The following is a 15,353-nucleotide window of genomic DNA, read 5'->3' as shown; positions in this document are numbered from 1 at the left end:
CATAAGAAGCAAAGCTTTTTTAAGGAAGTTTGAAAAATGGAAGAAGTGGAAATGGGAACACCTCTAACGAAAAGAACTACGGAACCACCAAAACGTCGGGGAATCAATGGACAATTGTGCTGACGACAAAGCAAAGACGATGAAGACGACCTATGAAAGGACAACAATGACAAGGAGAAAAGTCGTGACGACTCTTAAATGCATTATGCTATTATACGATTTATATCCATTGTATGATCTCATATTACAACCACACATAGTCACATTTGTTATGAAAATTTTAACGTAGGCTTATGACTTTTGACTATCATAATTTTTTAAAATGGATGGTTGAGATTTTTTTTTTTGATTTTTTTTAATTAGTAATTTTAATTAAAAATCATTTTTTAATTATTTTATATATATATATATAGGATCATATGAGACCACCCCCCTTATGTGAGAACCCTATTATATGTGAGGACATATTACAACCGTTGGATCAATTTCATCTAACGGTCATAATACAACCCGGTAAAACAAAGCTCATTTATTTCAAATTCATTTCCTGCGTTTTTTCTCTCTCCTCCTTCTTCCTTTCGCTTAATTTTCTCTCTCCTCCTTCAATATTACGGTTTTCTACTCTGAAGCTCTTTGATTTTTCATCACAAGTTCTTCAATCTTCATCAATTCTTCGTTAATGTGAGTCTATTGTTTATACATTTGCTGTTTTTCAATTAATTTTATGTTACATTCATTGTTTATTTTCGTTTTGATTTTCGTTTAATTTGTTTTGATTATCGTTTTTTTGTTGATTATAGTTTTATTTTCGTTTTCTTGAGTAATTATCAAGTTAATTTTAGTTTTATTTGGCTGAATTTAGGTCTTACTAAGTGTCCTTGCTTTGATTTTGTTGCGATTTTTGCTTGATTTTCGTTTTCCTTTTCGTTTAATTTGTTCTGATTTTAGCTCATTAATTTTAGGTTACTTTGTGTCGATTATCTTTTAGTTTGTTTTTTTTTTGTTGATTTTAGTTTTTTTCGTTTTTTTGAGTAATTATCAAGTTATTTTTAGTTTTATTTTGTCTGAATTTAGGTTTTTACAAGTCTTCTTGCTTTGGTTGTGTATTTGAGAAATTATGTTGTGGTTTTGTTGCGATTTTTGTTGCTCTATTGTTTTGTAGAAACTTTACAAGAGCTTCGTGCAAACATTAAGCGGTTGTTTGGAGGGAAGGGGGGGGGGAGGTGGGAAGTCAGACCGTGGAGACACTCAATTTTATGACTGTTATGATTGATGACACTCAATTAAACTAATCCTTCACCTGGTTTGTAAACAATAACCTGAAATTGGAGTAAAATGCTGGGACAACCTAAAACTTTCATTTCTTCAAAGGATTCTTATTACTTGTTTATACTTTAATATTTCCTTCAGATTTTAATGATTGATGATCTGTTTGTTTGTTTGTTCTGTAGCTTATATAATATTTGTTCTATAACCTGTCGTATGTTGTTTCACAATGGTGATTTGTTTTCATTTTTCTTCATTGATTCCTATATACCCTGCTGGATGTTAGTCAGACCCACTATTAGGACACATAGCCACATAATAATCTACCTTAATTACTATGTCAGCCACATCCTTTCCGTTTTCTACATCCAAGGTTATAATCTATGTTACTCCTCAACTCTTGTTCAATAATTATGAGCGGAGGTTTGTTTAGAATGCTTGGATTTATTCTACTATTTTTTTGGATATAGTTGTTTTGTGCATGATCCTATGTAGTGTGCAAAAGACTAATTTTTTGGGGAACAAGTTTGAATTTTCTAGATTATTTGTTTATATCATTTCAAAATCAGATAAACTGCACTGCATCTGCGTACCTTTAGCCTGTATGTAGTTCAGCACTTCAGCTTTGGCCGGTGTTGAGGTTTTAAATTGCTACTCGATGAGCAGTGACAACTCTGTATCATAACATAGATTTTCTAATAGCTCGAAAGGAAACCTCAGCCATTTGAAGCATTATTTGAGAGTTAATCCAAAAAAAAAACCACCACATTATGATGACAGAGATTGGGAGGCTGTAGTACTAGCATTAACCTTCCACTTTATTCTCTCCCTCATTTCTATGGTCCATGAAGTACAAAGGTGGGAAAGTCAGAAATCTTACGTGAGTTCAATCTAATATGAGAGTTTTACTTATTTGGGCCTTAAGGAAGCTAAAGATTTAGCTGTGAATGAAAGATGAATGATTTGGGGAAAAGAGTTTTTTTTACACGATGAAATGGAAGGTATATAATGATATAGACTTTTTAAAGTAAATCAATTATGTTTTAAAGTAAATTGAAAGATTAAAATTATGATATCTCAATTTCTTAGCTTCCTCGTTTCTATGTCATGGTTCTTTGGTTGGTACTCTGTTATTAAGAGCTTGTATGTGTTGGATTTGTCTACTCTTAATTTTTGCTTTGTTGTTAGGAAACCTTGTTGTTGTATACAGGTGCTTAGAGTATGTTATAATTGCTTTCGGATCGAAGCTTGTATGTATGTTAAATGTGCTTTGTTTTTTATAATGTCGGGGCTTGGATTTATGGGGCTATAGGCTATTAAAATCTACTCTAGCAACAGTGGATGTTGTATATAACTGTTTTTGTCAATGGCAGGACTATGTATGCTTAATGCTTTAGTTAGGGTCCTTAACTACTGCTACACTTGAAGTACAAAAGAAGGTCTTAAAGATCATAGAGAGCACTTCCTAAGCATGCCTTATCATAAATCTAAATTGATTAGAGTTTATAGATGGATATATACGAGTTGTTAGTATAGCTCGAAAGAAAACAAAGTTTGGAATGACATTCTAGCAACATGTGTGTAAATTTATAAGATAATGGTTATTTATTATTTTGGGATTTGATTCAAAATAGCTGAACTCTGAACCAGTTCCCCAAACTGCTAAATTTCCTTTTCTTTTGGTTTGGTTGCTGATTTTTCATCCTTGCCTGTTGTTGCTACATTTGTGTTTGAAGTACCACCGTTCTGTTCTTTGTGCAAAATTTCTGGACCAGAACGATATTATGGAGAACTCAGTTTACGAAACTTGCTTATTGCTGCTACATTTGTGTTTGATGTACCACGTTCTTTTTGCATGAGCTCTTGACTTGAACAGTATGTAGAAGAACTGAGTTTGCAAAACTTGACCTGAACCTATTTGATGTTAGCGTTTGGCTTATAAGCTAGAACTATCGACAAACCAGGAGATAACTACGAATCAACCAAAATTTTTTGGTCAATTCGTTTGACAGCTCAAGTAGCTTCAATTTTTTTTATATAATAGCTGAAATTATGGTTTTCGTAGTGTCAAAGCACTCTAGATCTCATTGGCAATATTTTTCTGATTTGGTAGCTGTTCTTTAGCTGTGTGTAAAATAAAATAGAGAGAATTATTTTATCAGGAGTAGAAGCGAAAGCAAGCTAGTCAGCCACCAACTACAGAGAACAATGGCATCATTTCAACTATCCGTTGCCTGCATTATTATCTTTTGACCATTCCAAGCATAGTTCTTTTTTTGTTGATAGCATCACATATATTTTCTTTAATAAATAAATATTTCACCACTAAAATTAATGATTGTATAAAATTATTGGTCAAAAGTCGTCTTAATTTCTGTTAAATTATTACTAGTATATCTTTATATCCCATTTCATATAATAACAATAAATAATACACCAAGGTATATAGAAGTATTATTATTATTATGATTATTATAAAGTTGATTGACAAAGTCGTGTTGGATAATACTCGTACTACAACAAGTAAAACTCAGTTTTCAGTGAGTTAGGTTTTTCTTTTTGAAGTATGTGGTACCCTGGAATATCTTAAAGGAGCAAATCGGCAATGACTCAGTCATATGGCCTTATATCCTTCGTTCTGCTAAACTGTGTGTTTGAGTCACTAGTGACCATGGCATAAGCCTCTGCATCAAAACAGAAAAAAACACCACAGACAAAATACAACCAGAAAAAACAGAAAACCAATAAGGAAACAAACAGAAACTAGCTTGCATTCCTAAGTTGAAACAACCATCTGACTTGGGCTCTTGTCCATCTTCTGTTTATTAGTTGCTGGCTTCTGTTTATAGATGCAACATTGTAGATTAAGTTACCTTACATTTTTTTTTGGTTTTTTTGTAACAGTGCTATGGATTCTTCAGTTGCTACTGATATTAACAATGCTAAAGATTATACAGATGTACATTTGGAAAGGATAATGTACGTGTTTTGTTATTTCCTTATTTTATGTTGTCTTATTAAATGCTTGTTGATTTAATGAATTATTAAAGAAATGCTTGCTAATTTGACATATGAGAAAATAACTATATGCTTATTTTCTAAATGAGCAAAAAACTGTTTGCTCATTTCCCAAATGAGCAAAAAACTGGGAAATGAGCAACTAACTATTTGCTCATTTCATAAATGAACATCTATGTGTTTGCTCATTTCACAAATGAACATCTATGTTTTTGCTCATTTGTGTAAAATTAGCAACTAAATATTTGCTCATTTGACAAATGAGCAACTAAGTATTTGCTCATTTGTTAAATTAGCAACTAAGTATTTGCTCATTTGACAAATGAGCAACTATCTATTTTGCTTATTTTAGAAATAAGTAACAAATTATTTGCTAATTTAACAAATGAGCAAACTAATGTTTGCTCATTTCAAAAATGAGCAAACTAATGTTTGCTCATTTCACAAATGAGCAACTAACTATTTGTTCATTTGAGAAATGAGCATCTATGTTTTCCTTATTCGTTAAATCTATGTGATATTTGACTTTTTTTTATGATATTGTATCAGCAGGAATTCTATTGAAAAGGAGTCTGGTGCGAATGCCGGTTCATCAGGGGCGGCTACTGTCGATGCCGGTTCATCAGGGGCTCCTGACGAGGCTGGTTCACCAGGGGTTGCTGCCGAGGCTGGTTCATCAGGGGCTGGTGCCGAGGCTGGTTCACCAGGGGTTGCTGCCGAGGCTGGTTCATCAGGGGCTGTTGCCGAGGCAGGTTCATCAGGGGCTCTAGTGGCAGAGGAGAAGATCAGTGAAAAGAAGAAAAAGAAAATCAAAGTAGTTGCTACAAAGGGTAAAGCAAAAAAGGTTGAAAAAAGAGTGAAAGAAAAGCATAATGTGAAGTTTGAGGATCCAGACAGTGAAGATGCTGTTGATGAAGTGCAGAAATCAAAATCTGTTGTTTATGGGACGTTGCGTAATAGGATGTCACCTTCATCTGTTGTTAATGTTTTTAAGGAGTTTTCTGAAGATCAGTTGACTGCCATTAGAGCTATAGGATTTGGGTCTTTGGAGTTTTTGAAAGTGTCCCAACTGCCTTTGCAATTGGGTTTTTGGTTAGTCAAGCACTTTGATGCTCATAGTTGTACGTTGAATATTCCTGATTCCGATCCTTTCAAAATTACGGAACAACATGTACATGATGTCCTAGGGCTGCCAGCTGGAGGCATGGAGATGGATGCTAATCTTTTTTCAAAGGATGATAAAGTTATTAACCAGTGGAAAAAACAGTTCCCAAAGAACTCATTATCTGTGAACATTGGGGAACTTTCAATGTACTTGAAGAACCATAAATCAGCTGGGCCAATGTTCAAACGCAATTTCGTAGTTCTTTGTGTTTCCACTTTAATGTCAGGTAGTTTTTTCATTTTCATATTTCTTATTTTAATTTCATTTTGTTCATTTTAATTTCATTTTGCTCATTTTAGTTTCATTTTGCTCATTTTAGTTTTTGTTTGATCATATTTTTTTAATTTTGTTATTTTATGTTAAGAGGACAAAACAAGAATGTTAATCATGACGTTCTCAGATATTTGAGTAATGTTGCTAAAATCAAGGATTTAAATTGGTCGAAGTTTATCCTTGATTCTCTTGTGAAGGCGAAGATCAAATGGGATGAGCTTCCTACTCGCTACTTTCCAGGATCTTTATTATTTCTTATGGTATGTTTTTATGTGTTGCATTTTATTGTTTGAAAAATAGCAGGATCACCTGCAACTCCCTTCCTCCCTTAAACAAGAACACACACACACACTTACACACACACACACACATACACATACACATAAATACACATATACAAGCACACAAACACACATATATGCACACACACACTGACACTGACACACACACACATATGTGCACACACACACAGAGATACACACACACACACACACAGACAGATGCACATACATACATGCACTCACAACCTATAATAGAATCTGAAATCAGAATTGAAATGTGTGGGTAGGTTTCAGTAAGGGCTGGTTCTGGTATTTTCTAAGTTTTATTTTTTTATTTTTTATGCATTAACTGTTATTTATTTGTTTAATTTTAATGTACTAATCTTTTCTATCTTACTTGTTTGTAGCTTTTATATGTTGATCATTTTGTCATTGAGGAAGTTAGAGCGAAACGAGAAACTCCTGTTCTCAAAGGCTGGACAACGAATATGTTGTCTAGCCGTGAGAAATTGAAAATTTTTAAGGGGAGGCTTGGAATTTTCGATAAAAATCTGAAGGTTGTTGGTCCTTCTGGCAGCAAACAACCAAAAATGGTATTTCACTTTCAATCAATACTTAGCTTTTTTGCCTTTTAGAATTAAATTGAATTGGACCAAATCTTGTTAGATTTCATTGCAAACGATCCCAACTTATTCTGACTTTTTTTTTTTTTTTTTTTTTTTTTTGCATTCAGGAAACATCTGTTCCAACTGTTCCACAAACTAATGAAGATGTTGAAGTAGATCCAAAGAAGGTATTTATATGATTTTTAATGTAGATCTAATATTAATTTATTTTGTTGTTTAATGACATCCATTCTAACTCAATGTTCTGAATTCTATTCTGTGAAGTTTGGTTGGCAAAATTGGGTTGTGGAGTATCAGCAACAGTTGAATAATGATGCAATGTGGCACTCTATTATGGCGCATCAATGGAGTAGAAATCAGCAAAAAATTAATTGCTCATTTGACAAATGAGCAAATATTTTACCATTGATTTTTTATTTATGTTTTTTTAATTTAGACTTTTGTTTTATATTTATCTTATTTATTTATGTTTTTTTTCTAAAAATGCTTAATGGATCTTGCAGCGTCTTCAACTAAGCTGGTGTTGGCATACATGGACTTTCATGAAAAACATGAACTAGCTGTGAAGCATTTTCCTCACAATGAGAAAATACGAAAGCTGAAGGAAGATGCAATGGGTATTTGTGACGAGCAAAGATTGAGTTCTCAAGCTATGCCAGAAAATCATAGCTTTTCTTTAAGCCAAGACGATGAGTATTGGCAAGATCTAGCCGTCATTGAAGCTTGGGATAGATTTTCCAAGATTTCTGCTAATGAGAAGAATGTTGAATCCTCAGTCTTTGCTAGGGCTGATTGTCCAACCGTGTTCAGATAGCAAATAGTCTTTCTGAAAATGAAGGTCCTGCTATTGTAGTTGAAACTGAAAAAGTTGTAGGAGGTTCAAGTATTCGATCTGGTTTGAGATCTTCAGTTAAAAAAGGATTTGGAACTCCTACTTTCAGTTTAGGATTTGATGATCCGGAGAACTCCCCAACTATTGTACAACCTTTAGTAGCTGCTGATGCTGATGTTCCTGTACGACCTTCAGTTGTTGCCGATGCTGATGTTCCTTGTGCTGTAGGTGGTGCTGATGTTCCTGTTTTGAAGAAGCGTAAAGTTCAACCATCAATGCTGCTTAGATCACCTTTTAAGGCACGGATTATCAACATTTACACTACATTATCAGAAGTTCAGAAAACTGTCTTGGAAGCTCTGTTTGATGATGATAAAAATCGTTTGTAAGTATTTTTTTTATTATAGAATTTGCTATCTTGTATACTAATTCATATTTTCTTTAGTGATATTAACTTTTTAATTCCTTTATGCAGTGATCTAGTCTTTTTATCCAAAGTTAATGGAGTGCATGATGTTGAAGTCATGAGATTTCAACTTGAAAAGCTGTATACTCACCTTAAAATTGATTCAGAAATCATTAATGCTTGGTGTAGTATTTTGAATTATAATGAGCAATTTAGAGACTCAAGTTCTCCTGCTCGTTTCTTTTTTAATGTTACTGCTACTGTAAGTTCATATTCTTTAATTTATTTTATTTTATTGAAGTATTTTACAGTATTCCAGTTGTATTAATTTTTTTTTTAAACATGTAGGAGTGTCTTGTTCATTATGAGATTGATTCTGTTAGTTATCGGAATACTATGTTTCGTGAGGTTGCTCAGAAGTTATACAGCCAAAGTGTTGTCCCAAAGAAGGAAATTCAACTTTTCTTCTTTCCAGTTTACGAAATAGGTCATTATTTCTTGGTATGTTTCAACACTACCACAGAGCATGGTAATATTGAGTTTATTGATTATAGTGAAGATTCCGGAGATCATACACAGCTTTTAAAACATTTGGTACGGTTTAAAAGTTAATTTCTATTAACATTATGTTTGCTTATTTCAGTAAAATTATTAGATTTTAAAAATATCTATTATCTTTTCTCATTTGACATGTTTATTTTCAGAGAAGTGCATTTTGCAATTTTATGCAATATGAAGGAAATGTACAGAGCTCTGTGTTGTCAAGTGATTCAAGCGCATGGAGCATGTTACACTTGATTCTCCTTGGAAGTCTACAGATAATAATCATTTGCACTGTGGAATTGCATTGATGAGGATTATGGAAACATACATGGGTTTGTCAAAGTGGGATTCAGGTTTGAAGAAGAATAATGTAAGTCTTTCATCTTATATGAATTGTCCTTAGATACTTGTTTGCTGGATTTTACAAGGCGTACAATTTTTACTTGTTAATTTCTAATACTCTCTGAGTTTATAAGAATATGGATATGTAAAGTGCAAATTTGAATGATAAAGAAAATTCATGATAATAAAAGGATATTAGTATGTTTATATGCACCACCAAAATATTTTTTTTATTATTCTTATATAGAAATTTAAATAAATCTTGCTCATTTGTCAAATGAGCAGCCAATAATTTGCTCATATTTCAAATGAGCAAGCAATTATTTGACTGAATTAATTTGAATTCTGTTTATTGTTTGAAAAATAGCAGGATCACCTGCAACCCCCTTCCTCCCTTAAACAAGAACACACACACACACACACACTTACACACACATATACACATAAATACACATACACACGCACACAGATACACACACAGACACACACATAGATACACACACAGACACACACACATAGATACACACACAGACACACAGACAGATGCACATATACACACACTGACACAGACACACACACAGAAACACATGCACATACTTAAACTGGCATCAACTAGTGCTCTAGGCTGTGGATTATGCATCCTTGATAAGTGAAATCTTCCAAGCTTCCATCTGTTTATGCATAGCAGAAAAGGTATCACACTAAGGCAGCTTCCTACTCTGGTTTTTTTTTTTCTCTTGAAGTAGAGGCTTTGCACCAACATTTCAATAATTAAAAAAACAGGACATAATTTCCACAACTTCTAATAGAATTCTGTTTATGTCCAATATAAGTAGCAGATGGTTCTGAGTGACCTTGCACACCAATCATCCACCTTCCCTTTTCCAACTCAGATGAAAATTGGACTATAAACTGTAGAGTAATTGAACCAAAATTCAGTGAACCCGGTGAACCTTTAGCAAGATTTCAAGCTACTTTTCTTTTTTAAATAAATGTAAAGGAATCAGAATTTGGGTTTCTTATTACTTATTCTATTCTTCTTCTACGTGCTTCGTGCTTCACCCTGCTTTATACATTTATATTTTTTAAAATTTTCTTGTTTTATTTTTTCTTTCCTATTTCTTACAGGTGATAATCATGGAAAAACTTTGTGTGAAGTACACCTTGACAATAATTTCAAGCGAAATAAACACAATTCAATCCGTTAAAGAAATTCCTCAAAAGAAGAAAAAGCAGAAGAAAGTTTCTCCTAAGACTGAAGAAGAAAAAGTTGAAGAACAAAAGGGTGAAGAAGAAAAAGCTTAAGATGAAAAGGCTACTTGTTAGTGTTACCTCAATATTTTGCTTGGTGTAGTATTGATTAAGGTGTTGACATAGCTTTCTAATTTTAGGGAAGTAGAGAAACAATGATTTAATCAACTTGTAAATTGTTATTTTTTGAATGATGTAAAAATGGTGACTTTTGATTATGGTGACTTTTGTGTTTACCTGAAATGCTTTGTCATTTATATTTACCGTTTATTTGAACTATTTGTTGATTTACAAATGAGCAACGAACTATTTGAGCAAATAAACATTTGCTTATTTGCTTATTTGAGCAAATAAACAAAGAACAATTATTTGCTCAAGGGTAGAGCAAATTATTCTTTGCTCATTTGACAAATGAGCAACTAACTATTTGCTCAATTGACAAATGAGCAAAGAATAATTAACTCATTTGAAAAATAAACAAAGAACAAATTACTCATTTGACAAATGAGCAAAGAATAATTTGCTCATTTAACAAATGAGCGAAGAAATGCTTGTTTATTTAATGAATGGTTAAAAATAAATTTTGCTTATTTGACAAATGAGCAACTAACTATTTGCTCATTTGCTAAATGAGCAAAAAATTGATTGTTCATTTTCCAAATGAGTAAATAATTGATTCTGTTAAGAAATATAAAATCAACAGAATATTAACAAAATTTAAAACACAAATTTCCAGGATCTTTATTATTTCTTATGGTATTTTTTTATGTGTTGCATTTTATTGTTTGAAAAATAGCAGGATCACCTGCAACCCCCTTCCTCCCTTAAACAAGAACACACACACACACACTTACACACACATATACACATAAATACACATACACACGCACACAGACACACATATATGCATTCACACACACTGACACAGACACACACAAACAGATACACACACAAACAGATACACACATAGATACACACAGATACACACACACACAGATACACACACAGACACACGCACATACAGATGCACATACACACACACTGACACAGACACACACACAGACACACACGCAGACACACACAGAAATAGATGCACATACTTACACGCACTCACAACCTGTAATACAATCTGAAATCAGATTTTGTAATTAGATTCAGAATTAGATTTTGAAATTAATTTATGGAATCAGAATTATGATCAGCTACTGAATTGAAATGTTTAATATATAATGAGGAGATGTGCCAAAAATATTAAATCTTATATTTATGTAAAGTTATCATTACACTTTTTTTGGACAATTTCTAATATCATGGTGACTCAATTCACCACAACCTCTACATAATCTCTTCTTTTTCTGGTTTTGTTCTACAACCTTTTCTTTTTCTCCCTTCAGCCTTTTTGCACTTCTACCTCTTGTTTCAACATTTGGCACATCAATCCCAGCCCCTTTCTCTTTTGAAGTCTCTTCATTTGATACATGAACTCCAGTCCCTTTATTCTTTGAAATTTTTGGAGGTTTGACAATTATTTCAGTTGGCACACTAGCTCCAATCAATAGCTCAATGTCTTGTGCTTTGTTGTTTGCACTTCATGTTGTTTCATTATTTCTTGCAATCCTCTTAGCTTCCAAATCCTTTCTTATTCCTTGAAGATTTATCACAAGATCTTGAATATCTTCATCATTTCCTTCTTCCAAACTTACACAAGTGTGTATCTCTGACCATAAGTCATTTAACAATTTTTTCTTGTCAATTAAATTAGCACATTGCTCCAACATGTTTCCACCCAAGTCAAAAATTGGTTTTTTTAATGCCATAGTAGTCCATCTGTGTAGCATATACTGCTCAGGAATGGTTTCAAACCTTTTTGCTTTCCAAACCCAAATCATATGTCTGCATGGAATACCTTGTCTATAAAACAACTTGCAAGAACATGTGGTGTCATAGTTAGTTGGATTAAACACAACATCAAATGTTCTAATTCGATTTCCTTCACTTACTTTTGCAACTTCCAATCCATTTTCTTTCTTCAATTCATCAACACCACAAGAAAAACAAGCAATTTCAACCTCATATTGAAATTCATAAAAGACAGAGTTAGTATATAAATGCGAGGCATGCTTTTCTATCCCTAGTGGTGTTTTGCACTCAGGATATTTGTGCTTTGAATCATTATCATTCTGACCTTGAGTGTGTCTCTGGGCATCAATTGCAGCTTCATATCTCAAGTAAAACTCAACAAGTGACACATGAGGATTGATAAAGGAGCAGAAAAAGTTGTTTTCGCTTTAGGATCTTGATGTTGTACGCATTATTCCTCCAAGGAACACATCTCTGAAATACGCCGGAATCCACTTGTTCCTTATCTTGTACATATAACCTAACCACTCATGTTCTTCCAAGTGGTATTCAACCATCACCTTGTTCCATCTTTCTTCAAACTCAGCAGGTTCAATTTCAAGATGCCAAACACAAGCACATAATTTTTTTAGGAAACCAGTTTCTTCTTGCATGATTGATTTCTCCACCTTATCTGGTAACTTTTTCATTATGTGCCACATACAGAACCGATGTTCAGTCTTGTTAAACACACTTTTAACAACAATTTTCATTGCTGGATCTTGATCTGTAATCATACAATTCAGTTCATTTCCACCCATTGCTTTAAGAAATGATCTGAACAACCACTCAAATGACACTATATCTTCCTTTGCTATGAAACCAGCAGCAAAAGTAATGCAGCTCTTATGATGGTCAACCCCTGTAAATGGAGTAAACACCATGTTGTACCTGTTTACACATACAGATTAAATTTTAAATGATCAAATAATTACACGCACACATACATAGACACACATGTACTTAGACACAGACACACACACGCACACACACACACACATACACATACATACACGCCCTCACAATCTGTAATAGAATCTGAAATCAGATTATGAAATCAAAATTGTCATCAGCTACTGAAATAATTCAATGCTCATTTGACAAATGAGCAAATAATTGATTGCTCATTTGTCAAATGAGCTTATAACTCAATGCTAATTTGTGAAATAAGCAAACAATTGTTTGCTTTTTTGTCAAATGAGCAAATAATTGAATGCTCATTTCTGAAATGAGCAAATAAGTCAATGCTCATTTGTGAAATAAGCAAACAATTATACTAAGTTCATTTAAAACAAAGTTATTAATTTAAGCTATAGTTATAACATAAAAATGAATTGTGATTTTTATGAATTACTTATTGGTTTGGTATGTGGTATCAAAGGATACCATATCACCAAAAAGAGCGTAACTCTTTTACAAAGGGGGTCAGCCCATAATGCTCTACAAAGGCAATAATCTTCATCCATCTCAAAATCAAAGAAAAAAGCGCTCCACATTAGCTTTTTGTTGGTAAAGTTATCCACGAACATTTGAGCATCACTTCCTTGAATGTATGCTTTCAAATCTCTATGAAATTTTTTGAAATCTTGCTTAGATGCACCGATGTTATCATATCCTTGATAGGCCGTCGTCGAGCCTACCAAAGATAATAATTCCTATCTTGGTCTCACTAACAATAGTAAGGGTAAGAAAGGGTCGAACCCAAGAGAGGCGTTGAATCAACCACCGAGTACTACCGTTTAAATAAGCTAAACGAATTCTAAATTGGGTTGGTTTTTAGTAACTTCTTCTAACACAATTAAACTAAGCTAAGAGGAGGTTAACAATATTAAGAGGAATCTAGGGCTTGGGTTATACCACTCAACTTCATCACAAATCACAATTAGCATGCAACAATCAAGGTAAATTAATGGGATAAATTAGGGGAAGTCATCTAAAGCACCCAACTACTCTCTCAAGCTAGAGGGATTACTTGAATCATGAATACGACCTACTCTCGTGGTTACATAGCATAAAACAAGTGTTAAAGCATAATCACGATGACATAAACATTCCCTTGACCGGTAATCCCTATTCTCATGGCATTTCGGGTCAATCAAGCATAAGGGAGCTAACTCAAGTTCATCTCTCGATCCTTCGTTGAGAAAGCTTGGATAAATAGTTCTAGCAATGGCCATATACAAGAACTAAGCAATTAAACCACTTAAGCTCAACTAATTAACATCCCACAACAACCAAATTAGCACATACAACAAGTAATTAGTGACTACATTGAGGGTTTTGCCCAAACCCTAGAATTTAGACTACTCACAATCCATGGGGGTTAAAGCAATTAAAGATTTCAAGCAATTCATGAACAAATTCAAACTAAGGATTAAGCTAATTAACAATCCAAAACATGCAAGAACTAGCAAATAATTAACAACAAAGTAAAGAGAAGTAGAAAAGATGAGTAAGAAATGGTTACTATGAAGCTTCAAGGTGAGCAACAATGGTGGATTTTGTCTTCTACAATGATTGAATTTGAATAATTCCAAGCTAATAATTGAGAACTAACTAATGATTTGAGAATTTAATGTTCTAAGACTACCAACTAAGAGAAAAGCTCTGAAAAACTGCCTCCCCTTTACAAATGAGCTCTAAAGGGGTATTTATATGACCCCCAAATAAAAAGGACGGAGAAAACAAGGAAGGAGTTCGACTGCAGGTCTGCACGGACGTGCCAGATTTGGCACGGACGTGCAAGGCTAAGCACGGCCGTGCCAAGTTTGGCACGGACGTGCAAGGCTAAGCACGGCCGTGCCAAGTTTGGCACGGACGTGCAAGGCTAAGCACGGCCGTGCCAAGTTTGGCACGGACGTGCAGAGGGGGCAGAAATGAGGCAGAACGTACTGCTAAGAATCGAGCAGTTCCGCACGGACGTGCAGATATTGGCACGGACGTGCAGCTACATCTGCACGGACGTGCTTAATTTGGCACGTCCATGCAGGCCTTGGCAGAATGTTCTGAGTTTCTGGAGCACTTCTGCACGGACGTGCAAAGTCTGGCACGGTCGTGCAGGCCTTGGCAGCATGCTGAAGCTTTCTGGAACCTCCTGCACGGACGTGCAAGGTCTGGCACGGCCGTGCAGGGTCTTCTAAACCCCTTTTTTTCATCTTTTCTTCTATAATGCTCCTTTCCTTGGCTTCTTTCATCCATCTTCTTGCTTCTAACCTCGGCTTTGTATCCATGGGCTCCATTTGGTCGTTCTTTTGAACCTAGAATCTCAACAAAAACACCAACAACCCGTGAAGCATAAGATACACAAAAATTGCATAATAATAGAGTAAAAATGAACCAAAACGCAATTTATATCAAGTAAACTAGGTTCAAAACACCCTAAAATCGTATCAAATAGCAAGTTATCAATCCTCCAACAATTTCTTTCATCATTCGAAAAGTTGCAACAGGA

At 34.1% G+C, this 15,353-nt stretch overlaps 3 protein-coding genes across 3 annotated transcripts; all 3 read left to right on the top strand.

Moving 5' to 3' along the window:
- The first annotated feature begins 642 nt into the window (after positions 1–642).
- On the top strand, positions 643–5,754 carry LOC110729238 (merozoite surface protein 1-like). The gene is made up of 3 exons (XM_021908953.1): positions 643–681; positions 4,171–4,245; positions 4,837–5,754. The coding sequence occupies exons 2-3, from the start codon at positions 4,175–4,177 to the stop codon at positions 5,726–5,728; spliced, it is 963 nt and encodes a 320-aa protein (XP_021764645.1). The 5' UTR covers positions 643–681; positions 4,171–4,174; the 3' UTR covers positions 5,729–5,754.
- Positions 5,755–5,805: 51 nt separating this feature from the next.
- On the top strand, positions 5,806–7,072 carry LOC110729244. The gene is made up of 3 exons (XM_021908968.1): positions 5,806–5,982; positions 6,411–6,596; positions 6,737–7,072. Exons 1-3 carry the CDS (start codon positions 5,806–5,808, stop codon positions 6,806–6,808), a joined length of 435 nt encoding a protein of 144 aa, XP_021764660.1. The 3' UTR covers positions 6,809–7,072.
- Positions 7,073–7,119: 47 nt separating this feature from the next.
- LOC110726553 lies at positions 7,120–8,624 on the top strand. The gene is made up of 4 exons (XM_021906035.1): positions 7,120–7,392; positions 7,440–7,846; positions 7,937–8,129; positions 8,216–8,624. Exons 1-4 carry the CDS (start codon positions 7,120–7,122, stop codon positions 8,477–8,479), a joined length of 1,137 nt encoding a protein of 378 aa, XP_021761727.1. The 3' UTR covers positions 8,480–8,624.
- Positions 8,625–15,353: the final 6,729 nt, after the last annotated feature.

This window comes from Chenopodium quinoa, unplaced genomic scaffold (assembly GCF_001683475.1).
Source record: "Chenopodium quinoa cultivar QQ74 unplaced genomic scaffold, ASM168347v1, whole genome shotgun sequence".
Taxonomy (NCBI): Eukaryota; Viridiplantae; Streptophyta; class Magnoliopsida; order Caryophyllales; family Amaranthaceae; genus Chenopodium; species Chenopodium quinoa.
This window is presented reverse-complemented; position numbering and strand designations above follow the sequence as displayed.

What these genes read in the sequence shown, in the direction of transcription:
- LOC110729238 (XM_021908953.1), top strand. Translation starts at nt 4,175, where the DNA reads ATGGATTCTTCAGTTGCTACTGATATTAACAATGCTAAAGATTATACA. An exon ending in GTACATTTGGAAAGGATAAT is followed by an intron (nt 4,246 to 4,836) that starts GTACGTGTTTTG and finishes TTGTATCAGCAG; the next exon opens with GAATTCTATTGAAAAGGAGT.
- LOC110729244 (XM_021908968.1), top strand. Translation starts at nt 5,806, where the DNA reads ATGTTAAGAGGACAAAACAAGAATGTTAATCATGACGTTCTCAGATAT. An exon ending in GATCTTTATTATTTCTTATG is followed by an intron (nt 5,983 to 6,410) that starts GTATGTTTTTAT and finishes ACTTGTTTGTAG; the next exon opens with CTTTTATATGTTGATCATTT. An exon ending in GCAGCAAACAACCAAAAATG is followed by an intron (nt 6,597 to 6,736) that starts GTATTTCACTTT and finishes TTTTGCATTCAG; the next exon opens with GAAACATCTGTTCCAACTGT.
- LOC110726553 (XM_021906035.1), top strand. Translation starts at nt 7,120, where the DNA reads ATGGATCTTGCAGCGTCTTCAACTAAGCTGGTGTTGGCATACATGGAC. An exon ending in TTTCTGCTAATGAGAAGAAT is followed by an intron (nt 7,393 to 7,439) that starts GTTGAATCCTCA and finishes AACCGTGTTCAG; the next exon opens with ATAGCAAATAGTCTTTCTGA. An exon ending in GATGATGATAAAAATCGTTT is followed by an intron (nt 7,847 to 7,936) that starts GTAAGTATTTTT and finishes TCCTTTATGCAG; the next exon opens with TGATCTAGTCTTTTTATCCA.